At 57.5% G+C, this 21910-nt stretch overlaps 1 protein-coding gene and 1 long non-coding RNA gene across 5 annotated transcripts in view; one reads left to right on the top strand and one right to left on the bottom strand.

The window, feature by feature from the left end:
• Positions 1–14924, top strand: part of PSD4 (pleckstrin and Sec7 domain containing 4) — a 36863-nt gene extending 21939 nt beyond the window's left edge. For 2 of the 4 annotated variants that reach the window (XM_024743742.1, XM_024743741.1), the window contains exons 3-17: positions 479–604; positions 904–982; positions 1472–1853; positions 5669–5845; positions 6282–6362; positions 6498–6610; positions 6820–6878; positions 7036–7125; positions 8149–8192; positions 8545–8705; positions 9741–9811; positions 9903–10066; positions 10592–10736; positions 11015–11158; positions 12675–12932. In XM_024743742.1, coding sequence (XP_024599510.1) covers positions 479–604; positions 904–982; positions 1472–1853; positions 5669–5845; positions 6282–6362; positions 6498–6610; positions 6820–6878; positions 7036–7125; positions 8149–8192; positions 8545–8705; positions 9741–9811; positions 9903–10066; positions 10592–10736; positions 11015–11158; positions 12675–12932 — 2094 coding nt within the window. Of the gene's footprint in view, positions 1–478; positions 605–903; positions 983–1471; positions 1854–5668; positions 5846–6281; positions 6363–6497; positions 6611–6819; positions 6879–7035; positions 7126–8148; positions 8193–8544; positions 8706–9740; positions 9812–9902; positions 10067–10393; positions 10571–10591; positions 10737–11014; positions 11159–12674 lie in introns of those variants that run through there. The other 2 variants (XM_024743743.1, XM_024743744.1) reach the window with 2 other exon arrangements.
• Positions 14459–17343, bottom strand: LOC112398917 (uncharacterized). The gene is made up of 2 exons (XR_003003106.1): positions 15512–17343; positions 14459–15191 (listed from the first exon to the last, which is right to left on the bottom strand). It is a non-coding gene; the product is annotated as an uncharacterized LOC112398917 (long non-coding RNA).
• Between the last annotated feature and the right edge of the window lie 4567 nt (positions 17344–21910).

Genomic DNA, 21910 nt, shown 5'->3' with positions numbered 1-21910 from the left:
ACTTTCTAATCTCTGTGGTCCCAGAGAGCAACGGGGAAGAGCTCATAACCAGAGCAGCTCTCGGCTGACCCCGAGATCAGAGGAGCTGCTGACACTGCCCAGGCCCCTCCACCCACAGGTTGGGGTCCCTGTGCAGGGCAGCTGTGCCTGTGTCCTGTGATGTGCATTCTGGGGCCTGGTTGCTCTAGGGCCCCTGGAGTCCTCAGAGGGAGGCCTGGGAGCCCTGTCCTGGGAGCCGGCCGTTTGCGCTCATCTGGGATGGCGGGGCCCAGCCCAGTGCCTGGGGGCTGTCCCCTTCTCTACAGCACAGCCCCTCCTTGGGCAGATGCTGCATGAGACAGGGCCATCTGAGCAGACAGAGCAGAGAAGACTAGAAGTCAGTGAGCATGGATGAGGCCCCAAGGCTGGAAGGGTGTCGGGAAGGCCCTGGGAGCAGTTTCCCTTGGGCAAACCTCTCTCTTCTCCTTTGCTTCCCTAGACCCCTCTGGGAGACAGTCTTGCCCCTGCCCTGGCTGCAGCGTCCTGTGTGGACAAAGCATGGACCTGGGAAACAGAACGTGTGGGATCTGATGCCAGCCCTGCCACGTATCCTGTGCAACCTTGGGCAAGTCACTTCCCCTCTCTTGGCCTCAACTTTTCCATCTGTAAAGAAGGAACATGAAGCCAGTGATTTCCAGGGCCCAGCACCAGCACCCCTAGGATGTGGGTCCCATCTGGGGTGCCACTTCTGAACTGAGGCCCAGACCAGGGTGTGAGGTCTGGGTGGGAGGACAGCAGGGACGGGGGAGGGCTCTGTATACTCACGGTCCCTCTTCCCTCCCTCTCCTCCCCCATGTCTTCACTGCCCCCTTCACCTCTCAGTGCCTCCGGGGCTCACAGATGCGTCTGTGTCTCTCTCAACAGGCTCTGCCAAGTCACGAGGGCTGGCAGACCAAGGAGGTTCCTTCCTGGCCCCAGGGGCCTCTTCGCTCCCAGGACAGAGGTGAGATCCAATATGGGGTCTGGGAAATTGGGTGGTTGGAGGCTTTGGAATCTGGAGTGGGGACAGAGGGCCTTCCCCAGGGGTGTCATTAAGGAGTCCCCTTGTTTTGTGTTGGAGCCAGACAGACTTGGGCTTGAATCCTGCTTCTGCCTCTGGCTCCATCAGTACGATGGGTTTTAAAATACTCATCTCACAGAGTAAATGAAGAAATGGTCAAAAGTCCCAGCCGTTTGGATGGCTGGGTCTCAGTGGTTTAGCAAGCCCTGAAACCCCGGTTGCCTTGGGGCTGAAGTTCTGGGAGTCGTCTGCCCGCTGTCCCTACGTGTGGTGTGTCACTGCCCGACAGGGGACAGAACGTGCCGCTCCAGGGAGGAGCCCTGGGATGGGGGAGCTGCTGGGGGTGGCAGCCCAGGCTGTTCCCTGGCTCTGCCCCTTGGCCCTCAGCCTACCCCTTGTCCGGTGCCAGCTTCGCTCTACACTCTTCCTCAGGTGACAGGCATGTAGAGTGTGCCCAGGAGTCTGCTCCCTGCACCGTGTCCCCCGGCCCCCGGGGGAGCCCAGCCTCTTCGTCGGAGCCGAGCAGCCCTGAGTCTGAGGCCAGAGGCCCCAGCCCCCGGCCCAGCCCCCTGTCCTCCCAGGAAGGCAGCCCGCAGCTCTGGAGCCACCACCCGGGCAGCGTTCTTCCCGCGTGGATGCTAGATACTTCAAGCCCTTCATTCTTGGAGACGGATGGGGCAGAGCCAACTTCCCTGGAGAAGGAGAAGGCAGGAGAGGCCCCAAGCCCAGGGAAGGAAGTAAAGAGTGAAGACCCAGCCGGGACTGCCGAGGCTGGAGCCAGGCAGCCCGACGTTCTCTTGACCTCTACAGAAGGGTGAGTGTCGTTCTAACCACCCTCTGCCTCCTAATGATGCAGGCATTTAAGAATACCCGGTATGATTCTCTTCCCATATAGGTCCTTACAAAATACTGAGTAGAGCTCCCTGTGCTATACAGTAGGTCCTTGCTGGGTATCTATTTTATATATCGTAGCGTGTATCTGTTCATCCCAGCCTCCTAATTTATCCCTCCCCCCGCCTGTCCCCTTTGGTAACCATAGATTTGTTTTCTATGTCTGTGAGTCTATTTCTGTTTTGTAAATAAGTCCATTTGTATCCTTTTTTTTTTTTAAGATTCCACATATAAGTGATAGCATATGATATTTGTCTTTCTCTGTCTGGCTTACTTCACTTAGTACGATAATCTCTAGGTCCATCCGTATTGCTGTACATGGCATTATTTCATTCTTTTTTTATGGCTGAGTAATATTCCAGTGTGTGTGTGTGTGTGTGTGTGTGTGTGTGTGTGTGTGTATACACATACATACCACATCTTCTTTGTCTACTCACGTGTTGATGGACATTTACGTTGTTTTCATGTCTTGGCTATTGTAAATAGTCCTGCTGTGAACATTGGGGCGCATGTATCTTTTCAAATTATAGTTTTCTCTGGGTCTATGCCCAGGAGTGGTATTGCTGGATCATATGGTAACTCTAGTTTTTTAAGGACCCTCCATACTGTTCTCCATAGTGGCTGCACCAATTCACATTCCCACTACAGTGTGTAGGAGGGCTCCTTTTTCTCCACACCCTCTCCAGCATTTACTATATGCACACTTTTGGTTGATGGTCATTCTGACTGGAGTCAGGTGACGTGAGAAAAGCACGTTGGGACTTAACATACTAATATCTGTTAAGCCAGGATTATATGACTGGAGGGTCTGGTAGCACAAGAAACCAAAGAGCAGACAGTCAAACACGTGGGGCAGGACTTGAATGTATCGAGGCAGAGCCAGGGAGACGTGTCCATGGCTGGACACCAGGAGAGGACCAGGGGTGTGTGCAGCGAACCTGACCTGACCAAGGCCATGTGGCCAGAAAAATGGGGGCCATGCTAGGCAGGTCTGGGGAGAGGGAATGTCAGAGCTCGTGATGTGGGGATTACATGCCGCTTTGAATTTGAGGATGTGTCTGGGAGGCCCAGGGCGCCGACTCGGATCTCAGGGGAAGCTGGAGCAGCAAGGAGAGGTTTGATTGGGACCAAAGGAATGGTGGATCTTGGGGTCCATAGCAGGACTAAGTAACCCTAGAACTGTGACCAGGGGTAGGAATAGTCCAACTGGAAACCATCCTAGACATCCACCTGCCCCAAGGATGCTGCATGAAGGCTGTCAGCCCCTAGGATCTCTACATGGGGAAGGGGTTTCGTTGGCCAAATAGGGGTCATATGAAAGAGACCAGGGGAAACTAGTGATGGTTCAGGTCGTGGACCTAGTGTTGGACTAACTGGAAGATTAACTCCACTCCCACCTCGAAGTCATTGGGTGATGGTGAACCCCAGGCAGTGCCAGAAACCAAAGAAACCAAAGAAGCCTCTTCTGCAGCTGGAAAGCTACACTGTCCCTGAAGAAGTTCCAGCTAATCAGAAGAGTCTCTAGGTGTCTAAAAAGAGAGGCTTCACGATACCCAAAATTAAAGTTAATTCAACCCCAAATAAAAGGAAATCCACCGAAAATGAGAACCATACTTTCATAGTAAATAATGAAAAAAGGTTTAATTGATGCTTTTCTTGGTAAATGGCACTAAATATTACATAAGTAAATTTATTTAATCTTATATTTAATAAACTATAGGAGATTAATTCTCCTGGCCTAATTTGGTGGCCCAATGAGATGTCTTTCATTCATCCTTAACTTTCACAGTGAGGTCATAAGGGTCTATTTAATTTATCATTTTATTTTATTGTTTTATTGTTGGCCGCACTGAGGTGGCATGCGGAACTTCCCCAACCAGGGATCGAACCTATGCTACCTGCAGTGGAAGTGTGGAGTCTTAACCACTGGACCACCAGGGAAGTCCTATTTTATTTTATTTTTTTATATCAGCTTTATTAAGATATAATTCACACACTATACAATCCATCCATTTAAAGTATACAATTCCATACCAATTTATATTTGCCCTGTGGGGTTTTTTTCCTCAAAGTGCCTTCCCATCTAGATATTATTTTAGTAACAACACTCCCTGACTAGGTCATTTTTTTAGATGTTGGGGGTAGGAGTTTATTAATTAATTTATTTCTTTTTGCTGTGTCGGGTCTTCGTTTCTGTGCGAGGGCTTTCTCCAGCTGTGGCAAGTGGGGGCCACTCTTCATCACGGCGCGCGGGCCTCTCACTATCGCGGCCTCTCTTGTTGCGGAGCACGGGCTCCAGACGCGCAGGCTCAGTAGTTGTGGCGCACGGGCTTAGTTGCTCCGTGACATGTGGGATCCTCCCAGACCAGGGCTCGAACCTGTGTCCCCTGCATTAGCAGGCAGATTCTCAACCACTGCGCCACCAGGGAAGCCCTGACTAGGTCATTTTTGTAAAAGTATTTGAGGGCTTTGTCAGCTGGTAATCTAAGTAGCTCTCTTTAGATGTGACAAGCGTGTCATTGTTGTTATTTTCTCCTCTTCGGTTGTTCACTGGGCTCACTCTTCCCGTTCCTCACTTGTCAGTGGCTTCCCAGGTGATCCCTGGAATCTTCCAGCATCACTTTCACGGCCTTCACAAAATCCTTTCTGGCAAGATTTGTAATTTCACTTTTCAGTTGGTTTCCGTTATGTTTGTCCTGCCTTGTTGGATGTGGATGAGCCTCAGGAAGCAGTGAGAAGTTACCAGCAAAGACGCTGACCCAGTTGGGGGCAGAGACGTACATTTGTGTCAAGACGTACATCTTATAAGTGGGCAGTCTGTCGGTGAACATTTTCATACCGTGATAAGTTTTCTTACCTGTATGACTCCCTAACTGCAGTAACCTGGATGATGACTAGTCCACTAATGAGGAAACCCCAATACCTGGTTGCAATGTTGCAGGGAAAACGCAAGAGTCAGGTAGAGATGGGGCTGGGTGACTTCTGGGATTCTGAGTATTCTCCGAGTCTACCGTGAGGCTTACTGGGGCCTGTGCAGCCTCTGCAGGGCACCATCCAAAGCCCCTGCTGGAAGGCCCCCTCCTGTACCACAGGGCTGCCGTTACAGGAAGGCAGGGGATGGAAACCACCTGTGGCAACCCCAGCTGTCACCGTCCCTTAAAGGTGGTTTCGCCTTCCGTTCTTGCTTCATCCTTGCACCTTCTTTGGCTCCAGATCTAGGGGTGGAGGCTGGAGGCTGGAGCTGGGGGAGGGGAAGGGCGGCAAGGAGGCATGATGGGGCGGACGGGACAGGTGAGGGACACAAGTGGCTGCTGACCTCTGGGGAGGTATTCCCACCCCTCCTTGGGATGGACTAAACACCACTGGGGTCTTCAAAGGGCTGCACCTGCCACCTGAGGTGAACTCGGCTCAGGACGTCCCTGTGGTTTACCTTAGGAAGTGCTGGTACCGAGCTCCGCTCCAGCCCTTGCTAGCTTCGTGTGAATACTGCCCTCTCTGGGCCCTCCGGGCGCCCAGGTCAGGCCAGGCAGCCTGTGACCCTGCCTCTTCCCTGGGGGAGGCCCTGGTCCGGCTCTTCCCCGGCCACACGAGGCCCTGGAGCTCCAGCTCCTGCCCTGAGCTCTGGGCGTGGACTTCTGAGCACACCTGCCCCTATGACTGACCTCAAGGATGCTTGACCCCGAGCCCCTCTGTGTCCATCCCAAGTGGGAGTCTGAGGTCACTGATGGACTTTCGCAGGCTTCCTGAGAGCCCCGTGCCCCACGCGCAGCCCCCAGAGGAAGGCCAAAGGCTGCCAGCTGGAGGCAAGGTGGAGAATGGCGTCAGGACCGACAAGGTGGCCTGGAACTTGGCCTCCCGCCTCTATCGCCTGGAGGGCTTCCGGAAGTCCGAAGTGGCCGCTTACCTGCAGAAGAAGTAAGGGGCTTTGAACCTGAGCAAGGCCGAGGTCGAGTCAGGAAGGGAAGCAGCCAGTGGGCTCCCTGCCCGCCCGTGTCCCCCCAGCCCGGCCGCTGACCTCTCAAGCCTTCATTCCTGTCCCGTCCACTGCACCCCTCACCCCTTTGCCCCCCAGACCCTTGCCATGCCTGCCTCTTCCTCTTAGTCACATTCGTGTCGCCCTCGACCCCTGCTTAGAGCCGCCGGACCCGGCGACCTGCCTCCCCCACCCCAAACCCATGTCCCTCCCACTCAGCGTCAGAGGGGTGCCAGTGCCCTCTTGGGAACTAGGGTCCAGCCTGGCTGTGCCTTTCCCTTGATTTCACGCCCCCCAGCCCCCATCAGGCCCCAGGATATGTGCAGGCCCCCAGTCCAGAACCCCAAAGCAGGCTTCATCCCCACTTTCCCTCCACAGCAACGACTTCAGCAGGACGGTGGCTGAGAAGTACCTGTCCTTCTTCCAGTTTGGAGGCCAGAGCCTGGACCGTGCGCTCCGGTAACAGCTGGGGGCCTTCTCTGGGGAGGAGGGAGGGATGGTGGAGGGCAGTGGCACCACCGGCAGGGCTGGAATCTGATTGGCCCTGAGCTCTGGGGCTGCTGGGCTCTGCCTGGACTCTGGCCCTCCTTCCAGGGGCTTCCTCCACGCCCTGGTGCTCAGTGGCGAGACCCAGGAACGCGAGCGGATCCTCTACCAGTTCTCCAAGCGCTTCTATCACTGCAACCCTGGGCTCTTCTCCTCAGTAGGTAGGGAGACGCCGGCCCTTTGGGGGGACCGGGCAGAAGGATGGCAGGGAAGTGTCCCCAGTCTGCTTGGGGGTTCACTGGGTGGTGGCTGGTGGGAGTGTGTTTGGGGGGCTCTGGGGGCCCAGAAGCATTTGGGGGTCACCCTGCCCAGGGTGGGCAGAGGAAATGCAGGAGTCCCGGTTCCAACGAGCTTTCTCTCTGGGGGGCAGACTGCGTGCACACCTTGACCTGTGCCGTCATGCTGCTTAACACGGACCTGCACGGACAGGTGAGAGCCTGGGGTTCCTGGAAAAGGGGAACCGACGCCTGGGATGGGGTCAGGGAGGGCCCTGGGGACCTGGGGAAGGTTCGGAGTAGCCGGCCGGGGGTCTCTCTGTTGGGGTCGGGCATGTGTGCCAGCGACGCCCCTGTCCACGTGGCCACAGAACATCGGGAAGAGCATGAGCTGCCAGGAATTCATCACCAACTTGAACGGCCTGCGGGACGGCGGGAACTTCCCCAAGGAACTGCTCAAGGTACGGCACGGGGGCTGCTCAGGGGCCCGGAGCCTTAGCTCTCTGTCCCAAGGGCAACGTGAGCTCACGCCTGGCTTTGCTGAAACATCCTGGAGAGGACAGGCCTTCCTTACTGAAGGGAACGAAAAGTGTGGGTCCCGGGCCAGCCGTATCAGCGTCACCTTGGAACTTATTAGCTTGTGTGAATTCACAGGGCCCCCCCCGCCCCCGGACCTACTGAATCAGAATCTCAGGCTGGGCCCCTACAATGTTCTGTCATGCTTCTGGGTGATCCTTAGGCCTGAGAAGGCCTGGGGTTTTGGTTCTCAGGGCAGAGCTTCAAGTAGTAAAAGTCTAGAGCTAGGATTCGGGGGCCAGAGGTTCCAGGGTTTGGATTCAGTTCACTCCTTGGCCAAGGCAAGTTCCTCCGGGGCGAGGGACCATGTTACAGGGTTGTTATCACAACCTGCCTAGGCCAGGGCCTGGCCCACAGTCTGCCTTCCTAAGCAGTTAGAGCATTTATTCTCTTGTCTAGTCGGTGAACATTAATCGAACACTTACTAGGTACCCGGCGCCCCACTAGACGTGGCCAGGGCTACAGAAGCCACGTTGATATGAGGGCCCTTGGTCATATCATTTCAAAGTCACAGCACCTCGTTTATTCATTCACTCGCCGTACACTGACTGCCCCGGTCGTCAGCTGTTCCTGTTGTGTCAGATCCCTCTGGGCAGGATGGTATGTGGGTGACTCGTTTCCCCTTCAAGGGAACTGGTTCAGGCCTCGCTAAGCTCAAGTAAGGACGAGGATCGCTTTGATCGTCCTCGTGTCTCTAGCTCCCAGCACAGTGCTCGGCACGTGCCCCGTACGTTGCTGCATGTGTGCGTGGATGTGCAGATGCATGGGCTGCTTCCTGCTCGTGGCAGAAGGGCAGCTGCATCGGGGTGGAGGCAGCAGGCTGCAGCATGCCTGTCCTACCTCTGCCAGACAGAATGTGCACCCCACGGCCCGAGGCTCCCGGGCCCACCTGTATGTTTCTGTTCCAGGCCCTCTACTGGTCTATCCGAAGTGAGAAGCTCGAGTGGGCCGTGTAAGTGAGACTCACCTTGCCTCCCCTCCCTCTCCCCTGCCCTCCCTCCACCCACCCACCCGAGTTGGAGAACTTGGGCCCCTGGACAGGGCTCCCCTCTATGTGGGTGGAGCCAGAGGCGGGGCAGTGGGCCAGGGAACACCTGAGGAGCCAGAGGTGGCGAGGGTATGGGGATGGTAGGGAGTGATGGGTTGCCTTTGGAGGAGGACTTCTCCGGTGGCGGGGGGTGGGGGGCGTCCTGAGGTGTGGCTTCCCAGCAGGAGAGAGAGGATGGGGGTCCTGAGGTGGTGGTGGGCACCTCCTGATGGCCTCTGGCCAGTCAGCATCCCCAGCCTGATTCTCTGATGTCCAGGGATGAAGAAGACGCAGCCAGGCCCGAGAAGGCCCAGCCGTCTCCCCTGGCTGGCAAGATGAACAACCCCTTCCTCCAGCTGGTCCAGGACCCCACGGCGCCCACCTACAAGCAGGGCATCCTGGCTCGGAAGATGCATCAGGATGCGGACGGCAAGAAGAGTGAGTGTCTGCCTGCTGCCACGCGGGGGCATCTGTCTGCCCATGAACGGGGTGTGTGTGCGAGTGCTGTGCTCAGGGACACCGTACAGAGAGACGGCACGGGCGGAGGACAGGCAGCCCATGTTCCTTCCTCAGTGCTGACCGTGAACCGGGGTCTGTGTCATGTGCTGGGGGTGGGGGAGGGGTGCAGAGACAAGATAGACCTAGGGACCCCCCACCCCCGAACCCCTGTGCTATGGTGGGAATTAGACAAGCACACCAGTATCTGGTATAAAAGGAAGAAAGAGCTGCGTGGTGTAGGGAGGCCTCCATCGAGTACGGCGTGTGCAGGAGGGCAAGGTTTCTGGTTTTGTTTTGGGGTGGAACGTGGGGGACAGGATAGTTAAGGCTTCTGGGACACAATGGTCTCTGAGCTGAACCTTGGAGGAAAAGAGGGTCTGATTCTTTGTAGTTGGGCAGAGGGATCCCCACCGAGAAGAGAGCACGGGGCGTGTGAAAGAGGATGGCGTGAGGTGCATTGGGCCTCATCCTGCAGACTGTTGACGGCTCTGGAGCCGGGCAGCCACGTGACCAGAGCAGGAATGGGATCCCAGATGGGCTGGGGTACGGTGACCCGCCGGGGAACTGGCACTTGGCTGTGAGAAGCCACGTGAGCAAGGGCAGGAAGTGCCCGTGAGGAGGCCAGCCTTCTGCCCTAGCATCTGAGCCCCTGGGCCTCTCTGGATGGGACCAGAATGATGTGTGAGAAGAGCTGTGCTTGTGGGCGGGGCGGGGGCGTGTGATGGTCTGTACGAGCGTCGGCTTTTGTGGTTGTTAGTAAATAGTTCTGTTTTGGTGTCTGCGAGTGATTGCCCACGTGTGAGACACGGTACTGCCCGTTTGTGTGATCGGTTGTGTTTTGTTGTGCTCGGGCCTGTCGCTCTACACCCTGGGGAGGGACTGGAGTCGGTGGAGGGGAAGCGGGGGGACAGTGTGTGTCTGAGGCTCCAGAGGGGCGGCCACCACACCCACCTTTGTGTTCTGCTCCTGGGGCAGCGTCGTGGGGCAAGCGCGGCTGGAAGATGCTCCACACGGTCTTGCGAGGGATGGTCCTCTACTTCCTGAAGGTAGGAAGGGAGTCTGCACCCGCGATGGGCAGCACGGGAGGATGAGCAACTGATGCAGACCTCTTTTCTGAGCCCGTGTGCCCTGTGGCAGGGAGAGGACCACGGCCTTGAGGGGGAGAGCTTGCTGGGGCAGATGGTGGACGAACCGGTAGGGGTGCACCACTCGCTGGCCACTCCCGCCACCCACTACACCAAGAAGCCGCACGTCTTCCAGCTGCGCACGGCCGACTGGCGCCTCTACCTCTTCCAGGCACCGTGAGTTTCGGGGGGTAACAGACAAGCGGCAAGGCCCCAGCTTTCCTCCCTGACCCCCCTCTCATCCTCTGACGGCTACCGGCCCCACCCTGGGGGGGAGGTGCCATCCTGACCAGTCCACCTGAGATGGGCTGCTGGCCGGTGTCCGGCTACAGCTGGAAGCCGGGGCTTCCTGCTTCCGTCCCCTGCCCTCGGCCCACTTCGCCACTGCACCACCTCTTCCCCGAAAGTCCGACCGAGCCTCTCAGTTCCAAACAGAGGATTCCAGGAAGTCACGAACACTCGATCATTTTTTGGCATTTGATATAAACTCTATTGCCTTCCCAGATTTGCCTCTTTGTCTGCTGAGAAAAACCACAAGCGGGGGTCAACCACCTCGGCCAGTGGCAGGACTTCTCTGGCTTTTGTCGGCTCTGAGTCCTGAGCTGCCGGGCTGCTGTGCAAACCACGGGAGGCTGAGGGCGGGGATAGGTGATAGCACCGGCCTCTGTGGTCCTGGGGACAGACGGCCACCTCTCCCTGCAGCACTGCCCAGGAGATGACTTCCTGGATGGCACGCATCAACCTGGCCGCCGCCACGCACTCGGCGCCGCCCTTCCCCGCAGCGGTGGGCTCCCAGCGCAAATTCGTCCGGCCCATCCTGCCCGTGGGCCCCGCCCAGAGCTCCCTGGTACGGCCCGGGGGAGGGGCGGGATGCCGCGCGGGAGGGGGGTGCGCCCCGGAGGACTAGGAAGGAGATGAGAGGCTGTGCAGCTGGCCTAGGAAAAGTGGGGGGGGGGGAGGGGGAGGGATGGGCTGAACACCTAGGCCCGGGATCGAGGTGTACACCTGAGCCCAGGAACGGAGGCGGGGGGCGGGGCTGTGAGGGGGATTCTTGGGCTGCCCACCTGGGCCTGGAACGGAGTGGGAGGGCTCGGAGCAGCTTCCCCCACTGTCTCCCGCTCCCAGGAGGAGCAGCATCGATCCCACGAGAGCTGCCTGGATGCTGCCGCCGACGACCTGCTGGATCTGCAGAGAAACTTACCGGAGCGGCGGGGCCGCAGCCGAGAGCTGGAGGACTACCGCTTGCGGAAGGAGTACCTGGAGTACGAGGTGAGGTGCCCGCGCCTCACCTTCCGCCTGGACCCTCTGCCGCCCTCTCGTGGCCGTGGCTGTCCCTGCAGCCTTGGCTCAGGGCAGGGGGAGGTGCTCCTGTGAGAACTCGGGGTGCTGTGTGCGCTGTCTGCACACGAGTGTGTGCACACGCGTGCGCAAATTGTGTGTCCGTGTGCACTCGGGCCGCTTCTCCTCTTGTCCTGGGGGCGCATAGCAGCTGCTTGTCTGGAAACGCTCTTAGGGAATGTTACTTTCATACATGTCTTTGCTCCCAAGAGTATATCTGGCTTTTCCTACACTGAAGGGAAATCTGTATCTTAACAGAATTATTTCTCCTAATAGCTACCTAATAATAATAATAGGCAGTATTTCTGAAGCTCGCATTGCATGGATTATCTTATTATCTAACTACTCTGGGGGTAGGGGCGGTAATCCTCATTTTACAGATGAGGAAACTGAGGCACAGAGAGATTAAGCGACTTGTCCAAACCTGATACATTTTCAAGAGACTCCAGTTACATCCGTGCCTCGTGTGTGGTCGTAACTAAGGAATGACCTTTATTAGCTCTGTGATCGATGCTGAAATATTTTTTCCCACCCGGCACGCACCCTGCACCCAAATTCAGGAGGAGGGTAGGCGAGGGGCAGTGTGGGAACAGAAGGGGTGAGAGGCCACCCAGGGGCAGAGAGGGGAGAAGGGAGCGTCAGTGTCACCTCCTGGCTGTGCCCACCGGCCCTCGCTCTGCCCTCTCCCTTTCTTTCTGGTTTATCCATTTGGCGCGCTGGCTGCATCCATCGCTGTGAGCACGCCACTTCCCAGAGGCCCCGGCATGTGGCCGGTAGGACCCAGCTCTGCACGCGGCATTCCAGCCTCTCCCTACCACTTTCTGACCAGCTGGGACCTTTAGCAAGGCCCACCCCTCCCTGGGCCTCACTTCCCTCTTTACGAAGCAGAGCAGTGACTCCCACCCGACCTCCCAGGGCTGGGATGGGGATCCAGCGGGCTGGAGGGTGGGAAGCACTAGGTAAACTGGGAACTGTATCCGAAGGATGCTCGTTACAGGGGCCCAGGGAGTGTTAAACAGATGAAGGTAGTTAGCGTCATACTCTCCAGATGCCAGTTGTTAGAACGCCACGCAGGCTCACTTAGGGTTGGGCACAGATGTGCACTGTTTATGTTTGTGCTACGCAGATCTCGGGCCTAGTGGGTTACGGATCTTTTAGTGTCTCAGCGATGTAACGTGCTCCAGAGATGCCAGTCACAGCACTGCACGCTGTTGGCTGTTAGACCAGGGCTGGACTTACGGGTGTAACTATAAAACACCCAGGGAACGGCAGGATCTGCAGATACGGTTGCTCAAGGAGATGCTAGCCTTTGGCCCGGCGCTCCTTCTGCAGGAGTCTTTATCGCCATAGCGTCATTCACATGTGAGCTGTCTGTCCCTCACGATCCCAGCCCCCTCCCGACCTGGAGCCGGGGTGGTGCTAAGGCGGCGGGGCCCGTGTGTTGCAGAAAACCCGTTACGAGACCTACCTGCAGCTGCTGGTGGCCCGTCTGCACTGCCCGTCGGATGACCTGGACCTGTGGGAGGAACAGCTGGGGAAGGAGGCTGCAGGCCCACAGGAGTCCAAGCCCAGCCTGAAGAAGTCCCACTCCAGCCCGTCCCTGCACGTGGATGAGGCCCCCACCACGGCCAAGGTCAAGCGCAACATCTCAGAGCGCAGAACCTACCGGAAGATCATCCCCAAGCGGAACCGCAATCCGCTGTGAATCGGCTGCCCCCTCACCGACTCTGCCCCACGGCCTGGGGTGGATGTGGGATGAAGCCCCGAGGAAGAGCCTTGTCTCAGCGGGCGCATGTGGTGATGAGGCCCTGCCCCTCCCCCGCTGAAGGATAGCCTTGCTCCCCTGTGGTCCCTCGTACACAGGAGTCTCCCCAATACTGCTGCCCCCGCCCCTGGCTGCTCCCGAGGGCGACAGGAGGTCAGGAATTTGGCTCCGCTCCCACAGCTCATCCCATGTCACCCTCCATCCCTTCAGAAGCCACAGCGGACACCTTTCCCAGGCCTGCGGGCAGCTCGGTGCTTATTTGAGAGTCACAGCACTCGGGGACCCCCGACCTCTGGGACAGAGGCCGGGGCAGCAGATCCCTCTGGGCAGACGAGCTAGGGGAGCCGCAGCCCTGAGGGTGGTCTTGTTCTGGGAATCAGGTGGCCTGCTGGGAGAGGTCCTGGGAGACCCCAGCCAGGCCCCGCCCACTGGGCGGACAGCCTTCTGGGTAGGGGCAGGGATGCGGCGAGTTCAGGGGCTCAGTGAGGCTGACCCTGGGGCCCCTGCCTTTGTCTCCTCTCCCACACATCACCCACTCGCAGTGGGCAAACGAGAGAGGCCCTGCCTTGCATGGCCAATTGCTGATCGTCAGAGCGGAGCTGATGGCGGTCAGTGAGGGCCGGAAGGGGTGGCGGCCTCCAGAGCTCGGTGGAGAGCCCTGGAACGAGGGGCCTTTGCCTCCCCAGAGCAGGGAAGGAGTTCTCTCCGGGTTCAGACCCTAGGGAGGCTGAGGGTAAGAGGTGGTGACGCGTCCGCATCCGCTGGGGGCTCTGGAGAGTTGGGGGGCGGGGGCGGAGGCCTGGCTCCCTTCCCTGAAAGCTACATGCCCGAGGGGCTCCAGGACCCTCCCAGTCCCCTCCCCTGTGCCAGCCTGCTCCCAGGGGCCCTTGCCACCCTGCCTGGGAAGTCCCCTTGTGCTCCATCGGGCTGGCTCCCAGCTGGGCTGTTCTCTTGGGGAGGTTCCGGGCACTCGCGGACCCAAGGCTCTGCCTGTGGGAAGGAGGCTGGGCTGCAGGGGCGGCCACCATTGTCTCTGTTCAGCCAAGTGTGCGAGCAGGCGACCCGCCAAGAGGGGCCTCTCCACTGCCCGCCTGCTGGCTGACGCACGGCCCCTCCGGCCTTCCTGCCGGCCCTGTCCTCCCCTTCATGCTTGCAAGCAGCCTGGAACTCCACCAGGTGGGGCTGGCACTTGGGGGCCACGACGGGTGTCTGGCCAGGGCCCAGGGCCGGGCCACACACCCAAAGCGTGCACAATAGATGCCAACAAAGAAGGAGGTGTGTTCGAGTGTAGGGGCAGGGGAGGGTCAGCCAGTTCCGGGCAGCTGGGGCCACCCGCAGGGTGGCAGGCCGCATCCCCCTTGCCGTGTGTGCGTGCATGTCTGTGTGCGTGTGCATGTCTGTGGGCGTGTATGTAGCACCCTGAGCAGGTGCAGGAGTCACATATGTAGGCTGTCACAGCTGGAGGGGACCTCAGAATCATTTAGTTATCCACTCATGTGTTCATTCTTTCATTTCACAAGTAATATTAACTACCTTTTATGGGCCAGTGCTATGGGATTCAGACACGGATTAAGCGCATCCCTGGCCTCCAGGAGATGACTGTCCTGCTCTCTGGTTTCCAGTTGGCAGTGTAGAGACACGCTGGAGACATTCCCATCCTACACCCAGGGATTCAGATACAGTAGATCTGGGTCAGGGACACCAATAGGTACTTTTAAGACTCCCTGGGCAACTCTGATGTGCAGTCGTAGTTAACAGCCACGGTGCAGTCCGGTCGTCTCATTGGATTGAGGCGGGAGCCTAGCGCCAGGTGGACGTGACTTGGCCCAGGAGTGATGCTTACAGGCTGAATGGCTGTGAGTGGGTTATTTGACCTCACTGACCCGTATGCTTATTTCTAAAGCCCGAATAAAAGGCAGAGCTTGGCTTGCAGGTGTGCGTGCGTGTCACATTTCCATGCTTCTTTGCTCTTGTAGAACTGGCATCTCCCTTTCCCCCCGGGCATGTGAGGCCTTCAGAGCCAGGTGACCGTGGCTGCCGGGTCCCCCTCTGGCCAGTGCTGTCCTGGCCCCCGTTGGCCTGGAGGCCTGGGGAAGTGGAGGTGGGTTGTTGGGCTGTGGTTATGACATGTGACCACCAGGGGGCGAGCTTGCATCTTCCAAGCCTGGGCGGCCCAGTTGTCCAGCCACAGCTGTGCTCCTGGAAAAACAGGAAGTTAGGCCGCCCCCAGGCCTTCCCCCCTGCCCCGCCCTCTCACCAGAACCAGGCCCTTCCACTTCCCCAAACCCATAGTGGCCCAGCCAGGCCTCCCGCCATCTGGGGAGGTCTGATCCAAGCAAAGGGTTGGGACTTTGACATCTTCCTGCGGATGGAGAGGAAGACGTTTCTGGAACCTTATGGGGACAGCCTAGAACTTCCTACAGAACTGTCCCAAGGAACCTACAAAAATGGAAACCAAATGAGCACCGAGTCCCGGTCCTGGGTTTGGAACGGATCAAACCCCACGGGCCTAGACTCACCTAGAGTAGTGTAGTGTCCACCCTACTCTTCTTTCCTACTCAGCACTGGGTTGGTCCATATCTTTGCAGGAGAAGGGGATGGGCACAGGTTCTTGGTGAACAGCTCAGACTCCATAAGGCTGGCTGAAGTTTGCCCTCGGTTCCTCCTTTCCCACCTAGGGAGCTCAGCTAACCAGGAGATACCCCAGATGTAACCTCTTCCCGGTCTCTCAGCATCTCTGCTCCATCTGGCTTTCTGCTGAAGACATTCATTTGTTTGTTGTTTGCCAGGCACCAGGGAGGAGTTGAGATCACTAGGGCCCGAGGCCTCCTCGGTCCTTTCCTCTGGGGGCTCTGAGTCAGATGGAAACAAGTGGGGCGTGTCCTGCTCGGCAGGAGCTGGGCTGGAGGGTTGAGGTGGGATAGAGTGAGAGACACACGGTGGTCAGGGTGGGCCGAAGCTGGATCGTAAAGGACCTGGTGTGCAGCCTAGGAGGGTGGGTTTCGAGCAGAAGAGTGACGGGCTCATGGCTTGGGAGATAGTCTGGGAGTTTGGCTTTAAGAAGGTGGAATGACTTGAGTAAGTGAGCCTAGAATAGGGTAGATTATGGCCTGGAGATGTTTTATACTATGCATGCAAATTTTCTGTAAGTCTAAAATAAAAAGGGGGTGGGGGGAAGAGAACGCCCTGGAACCTTGGGACAACCTGGCCATCCACATCTGGCCACATCCCTCTCCCTTCCGCCGACCCCCCAACTTGCTTGCTGCCCATACTTAGGGGGTGTCCTGAATGCCACACTCTGCGTAAGGGCCCCTTCCCACTGCCCCCTCTGCCAACACCTTTGCCTTCAGCTATCCTGCATCTAACTGGCCCCCATCTCTACCTGTTCCCTGCCTTCTGAGGAAGCGATGCTCCGTGCATTCCTGGAACTGACCCTCCCCCTCCCTCGTGCCCACACCCCTCCCCCTCCCCATGTCCTGCCTACCCTGACCTCGCCCTCAGGGGTCCCATCTGGGTTTTCGGCCTATGCTCTACCCCTTCGTTATCTTGCCTCGCAAACAACTTGAAGTATCGCCATCGTGAGGAAAAAGAAGAGCCTGCGCTTGACCCGTCTGCTGCCTGTAGCCGAGATCCACGGATGTGTGGTCTTTGCCAGCCCTTTCCCTCCCTCCCCTGGTCCCGTTCACACCTGGCACGTTGGCCTCCAGCCACTGCTCCCCACTTACGACCCTCAGTCATCAAGCTTCCTCACCGCTCAGCGACCTTTGGCCCCACGTGCCCCCTGATCTGTGGAACCCGCACAAGGCCCAGTGTGACCTGGCCAGTTTGTTAACTTCCTGTGCTTCCATTTGCTTCTCTATAAAATGGGGATAATAGCACTACTTACCTCACGGAGTCCTTGTGAAGATTAAGTGAAATTATGCACGTAAACAGCTCGGAACAATGCCTGGCACAGAAGGAAAGCCTGTTAGCTATTAGTACCGGCCTTACTGGCCTTCCTCAGGCACCCTCCCGCCTCTGGACTCCGGTTCACATTCTGCCCTCAAACGTGGGGTCCTGCTCCGAGGCTGGGCCTCTGCACTCAGCTCTCCCTCTGCCTGGACTTTGCAAGTGACAGATGTAAACTCACATGGGCTTTAGCAGAATAGGACATTGTTCAGCTCCAGTAACTGGACAGTCTGTGTCCAGGTCGGGCTCCACACTGAGCCAGGAACCTGTTTCTCTCTTGTTCTTCTCCCAGGCCTAGGAGGACAGGGGCAACCCTCACGGTACCGAGGTGGCCCCAAGAGCTCAAGACTCCCTCTTCTTGGTACAAATCTAGCGCGCAGAGAATATCTGCTCGTTGGAAATTTCAAACTCAAGTCCAGGGTAGGGGCTGGTGTTTTTTTTTTTTTTGCGGTACGCGGGCCTCTCACCGTCGTGGCCTCTCCCGTCGCGGAGCACAGGCTTCGGACGCGCAGGCTCAGCGCCATGGCTCACGGGCCCAGCTGCTCCACGCCACGTGGGATCCTCCCGGACCGGGGCACGAACCCACGTCCCCTGCATCGGCAGGCGGACTCTCAACCACGGTGCCACCAGGGAAGCCCCAGGGTAGGGTCTCTTTGAGCAATGTACATTGGGCCATGTGCCCACCTCTGAGCCAATCACTAGGGGCCTAAGGTAATCAGAGGCCTCCTTCCGAGATGGGGATGGGGTGTGGAGGCAATGCCACCCAAAGGATGGAGGGGGGAACATCTGCTGAGAAATTCGGAGTGCTAGGACTGGGAAGAGGCAAAATCCCTTGCCGTCCACATGCCACCTCCCCCGTGAAGCCTTCCTTGACTCTTTCTCCCCCCGTTATTCCCTATCACATCAAAGCCTAACTTTCTACACCCCTCCCCTGCCCTCCCCTCCTGTCTTTCCTGTCTCTTTGCTCCCAGTAGAACATAAACCTCCCAAGGGCGGGAACAGGGCTGGTTGTTTTCCATCGTATCCCAGGGCCTGACTCCTGGTGTTGAAAAAGGTAGATCTCAAAACTTTATCCTCCCTGGGCTTCCGGTACTCCACGTTCTCCTGGTTCGTCTTCTACTTTCTTGCATGTTCTTTTCTGTCTTTTCTCCGCTTGTAACCTCCCCGCGGCCCAGCCTGAACTCAGCCTTTTCGCAAGGGGGATTCTCAGAGATCTCACCTGGCTGACTACAGGGCTGTCGCTTTAGCTTCTGGGAAGAGCCTCCAAATCTAAGGTTTCAGTCCTGATCTTTGTTCTGCGTTTCAGACCCGTCTGCAGGACGTGGTCCCTCAACCAATCCTCCTGGAAATGGTAACTTTCTGTACAGATGTTACTCATTACACGGGAGAGTGAACTTAGGATCATCTCCCCTAAACCTGTCCCCGGCTGACTCCCCTTTTCTATGAATGATTCTGTGACAGGTCGTCCATTGCTTTGAAAGACAACGTACCAGGATGATGAGGAGATTTGAGCCAGGTGGGCCTCTGCTTCACCTTGGGTGTCAGGTAGAAGCTTCTGATTTTCTGGATCCCTTTGTCCCCATCTGGTGTGACACAGACAGGGTGGGGAGGAAGTACATGCACAGAGAGGCGCTGACTCCCTCACTGAGCGAATGAGGCCTGGTAAGTGACCGTGACAACCCTTTCACCTGGCCGCCAAGAGACTCCAGGCCGATTTGCGGCTCGGGTGCAGCCACGCAGGACCCACTCTTCCACCCGTTCTGATGCTTTATTTCTTATTTGTATTTCACTAATTTATTGCATGCATTTCCTGTGAGCTGTCTCAAATCCTCTCTGGAACAAGGTGGGAATACATTAATATTTAAAATAAAATAAACAAAATGTCAGCTTGTGTGTGTGTCTTAGGCTGGAAATTCCTTAAGGGCAGGGACCGTGTCTGTTTATATAGCACCTGGCACGGTGTCAAATTGAGGCTTAACAAATGAATTTTGATGAAGACGAGAAAGAAGCTGCCGGCACGAAGATACAGAAGTTTGGATCTCACCCTCAGGCCAAACCTCATCCAAACCCCCTTTTCGCAAGGGGTAACCTTCCTCAGGCCCCAGCCAAGTCCTCCCCCTGTTCCCGCCCATCCAGGCTCCTTTCCGTCACCGCTGCCCGTCCAGACTCCCCATAACCAACCCCGTCCTCACCCACACTCCGCTCTCACAGATGCTCCCCTTTTTCCCCAGTCACCCCTCACTCGAGCCTTCACCCCAAAACGCCCGGCCCACCCTTCTACCCATTCACCCCGTGCCCCAGCCCAGGCTGGGCAGGAGCGCATGGTGCTAGGAGATGCCACCGGCTGAGTGTTTCAGGTGCCAAGGCACGCAGAGGGGCCTCCAGCCAGGCGGGGACCTGGCAGAGGGAGGGGAGGGGATAAGGTGCTTCGAACCTCCAGATGCAGCAGTTAGAAAGAGGACAGAGGCAATGATCCTTCAAATTGCCACATCTGTATAATCTGCTTTTTATTTTCTGCTTCATGAAGTTTTATTTCCCATTATTTATTCACCTCCCCTTCCTCCCCTCCCCCACCCCCGCTCCTCCTTTAGCAGGCGACATGCTCAGATGGGCCCCGAGCCTTGGCCTGGGTCTCCGCCCACCCCCGCCCGGCTGGCTGCGGGGAGAAGGCACCTGGTCCCTTTCCGATGACGCCCTCTCCTCTCGCCATCGTTGTGTTTCAGCCCCCAAATGCCCCTCCCTCCATCCTCCAAGGAGAGCTTGGTGCAAATGTGCATGGGGGAAGGGGGTCACAGAGGTGAGGCGTGTCCCCAAGGCCCCGGTCCCCGTAACCACCCCGAGCCGGAGCTTATAGCCGGGAAGGACCCAGGAGATGGAGATGTCGACCTCACAGCCAGGTGGTGTCTCCCCGCCACGTGCCATCCACCCGCCTCCTCTCCCGGGCCTCTTCCCGACCCTCTCTACCCAGGACCTTCATCCTCCCTTCCCTCCAGTTCTTGGACCTGTGGTCAGGGTGCAGGGGGTTACTGAGATGGGAAGGAGGGGGACCAGCCAGGACTGCAGGGAAGTGAGCTTTTAGAGGCCCTGAGCATCCCCTCACGCCCCACCCCCACCCCAACCCTGCTCCCACTGTAGCAACAAAGATGCAGCTCAGAGAAAGACCCGGGCCGTCAGGTTCTAGTTAGTCACGGGGTGCGGGGGGCAGGCAGGCCCACAGTGGCTGCAGTGGGGTGAGAGGGTGTTTGGGAAAGGGCGCTTACGTTGTGCGTCTCCTCCACGTCGAGTCTTCTTGCCTAGCGCCCTCCTCAGCCCTCGGTGGGACACAGAAGCTCAGGACGACAGCCCTTTTTCAGGCCCGAGGTTGAGGGTTTGCAGTCGCTGTTCTTAGAGGCTGCTTCTTGGAGGCGCTATGGATGCTCAAGAAAGGCCTGGGAGGGGCGTGAGGGATTTTGCAAATCTTACCTGAAACCGGACAGCACTTTATATCCCCTCTCTTTTGGCTTTTATCCCTTTCCCGTCTTGCCCTATACTGACTTTTATAAAAGTCTCATTTTGTAAATAAAAGCTCTGAAGTTTCTTGTTTTTATTTTGGGTGATGGTGGTGGTGGTATAATCCCGTCCAGTTCATCTTGTTTCCTTCTAGGTGCCTATCACAGGGTGTGGCACAGAACAGGTGGTTTATGGACTATTTCTGAATGAACAGATGAATCAGTGAATGTGAGAACCAGGCCTTCTCAGGCCCCAGACTGTATTATTAACTGTGGCTAATTCACTTCGCTCAGGTTTCTGATTTCTGTCCCAGCCTGGAATCCTCTGGAAGCCTGGCTTTAGCCAGGCCAGCTGAGGCAGGACCCCAGGGCCCTGGGGTGGGTGGGCCACCAGAAGCCAACTACCCCCCCCACCCCACCCCAAACAGAGACCGGATTCCGCATATGGAAATACGGTGTTTGCCTGATGGAAAATTACCAGGGGAATTTGGTAGAAAGAGGGCTTCATACCTGAACCAGTCAGATGAGTCCCGTAATGCCTTTCACTGCCCAGGTGACTACTGAATCACGGTGTGACGGCTGGACATCGTTCTGGCCCGAGCCACGCATTTTACGAAGCTGAGGATTTCCCTGGGGTTGCCAACCGGGGAGGCAGCCAGGGCGGGGACACAGCCCCACACCCAGGCCTGAGCTCTGGAGCAACGCTGTCCCCCAGGGGGGTAAACAGAGCCGTTACGATTGCCATAGCTAACAGCTCCAGTGACACCACAACCTCAGCCCCTAGAACGTCTGGCCAGCAGGTCCTTTCCCTGATCGCCATCATCAGCATAGAGGGCGGCTCTGGGGAGGGCGTGGCTGTACCTCCTACCAGTGAAACCTCAGTCCTCACCGTGGCCAAGGGGCCTTGCCCCCGCTTCCTTCTTTCTTACCCTCTTCTCTTTCTCTTTCTTCTTCCCTTTGGTGGAGAAGTAAGTTTCCTTTCGGACCGAGCTCACCCGTATTGATGAACAACGTCTTTGCCGCAGCAAGGTCCCCTGGGGAGGCGTGTGGGTGGGCTGGGGGATGCTCTCCTGGCCCGGCCCACAGGGGTGCGCTCCTCTCCCCAGGGGGTGTATGGGGGGAACCAACGTTGCCCACAGCCGGGGGCCTCCACTCAGGGCCCCCAGGAGGCACGAGCAGGACGTGAAAACCGGGGCCTGATGGCAGTGGAAGGGCGGGCTGGAGGGGAATGTGAGTTCCCAGGCCCGGGCTGCTAGTGCAGCTAACTAACGCCCTCCTCCCTGTAAAAAGCAAACACATCTAAAACAAACAAAAAGATTTATTTGTAAATGAAAGCGGGTCTCATTCAAGGCTGGCCCCGGGAGTTGGGGCGGCAGGCAGGGCTGCGTGTGCGATTGTGTGCAGGCACGCACGTGTGGGCTTGGGCTCCCGTTACACGGGGAGGATGCCTTGGCTGGAGAGGAGGGGGAGGGGAAGTGGGGC

Source organism: Neophocaena asiaeorientalis, unplaced genomic scaffold, assembly GCF_003031525.2.
Source record: "Neophocaena asiaeorientalis asiaeorientalis breed wild unplaced genomic scaffold, Neophocaena_asiaeorientalis_V1.1 scaffold114, whole genome shotgun sequence".
NCBI lineage: Eukaryota > Metazoa > Chordata > Mammalia > Artiodactyla > Phocoenidae > Neophocaena > Neophocaena asiaeorientalis.
This window is presented reverse-complemented; position numbering and strand designations above follow the sequence as displayed.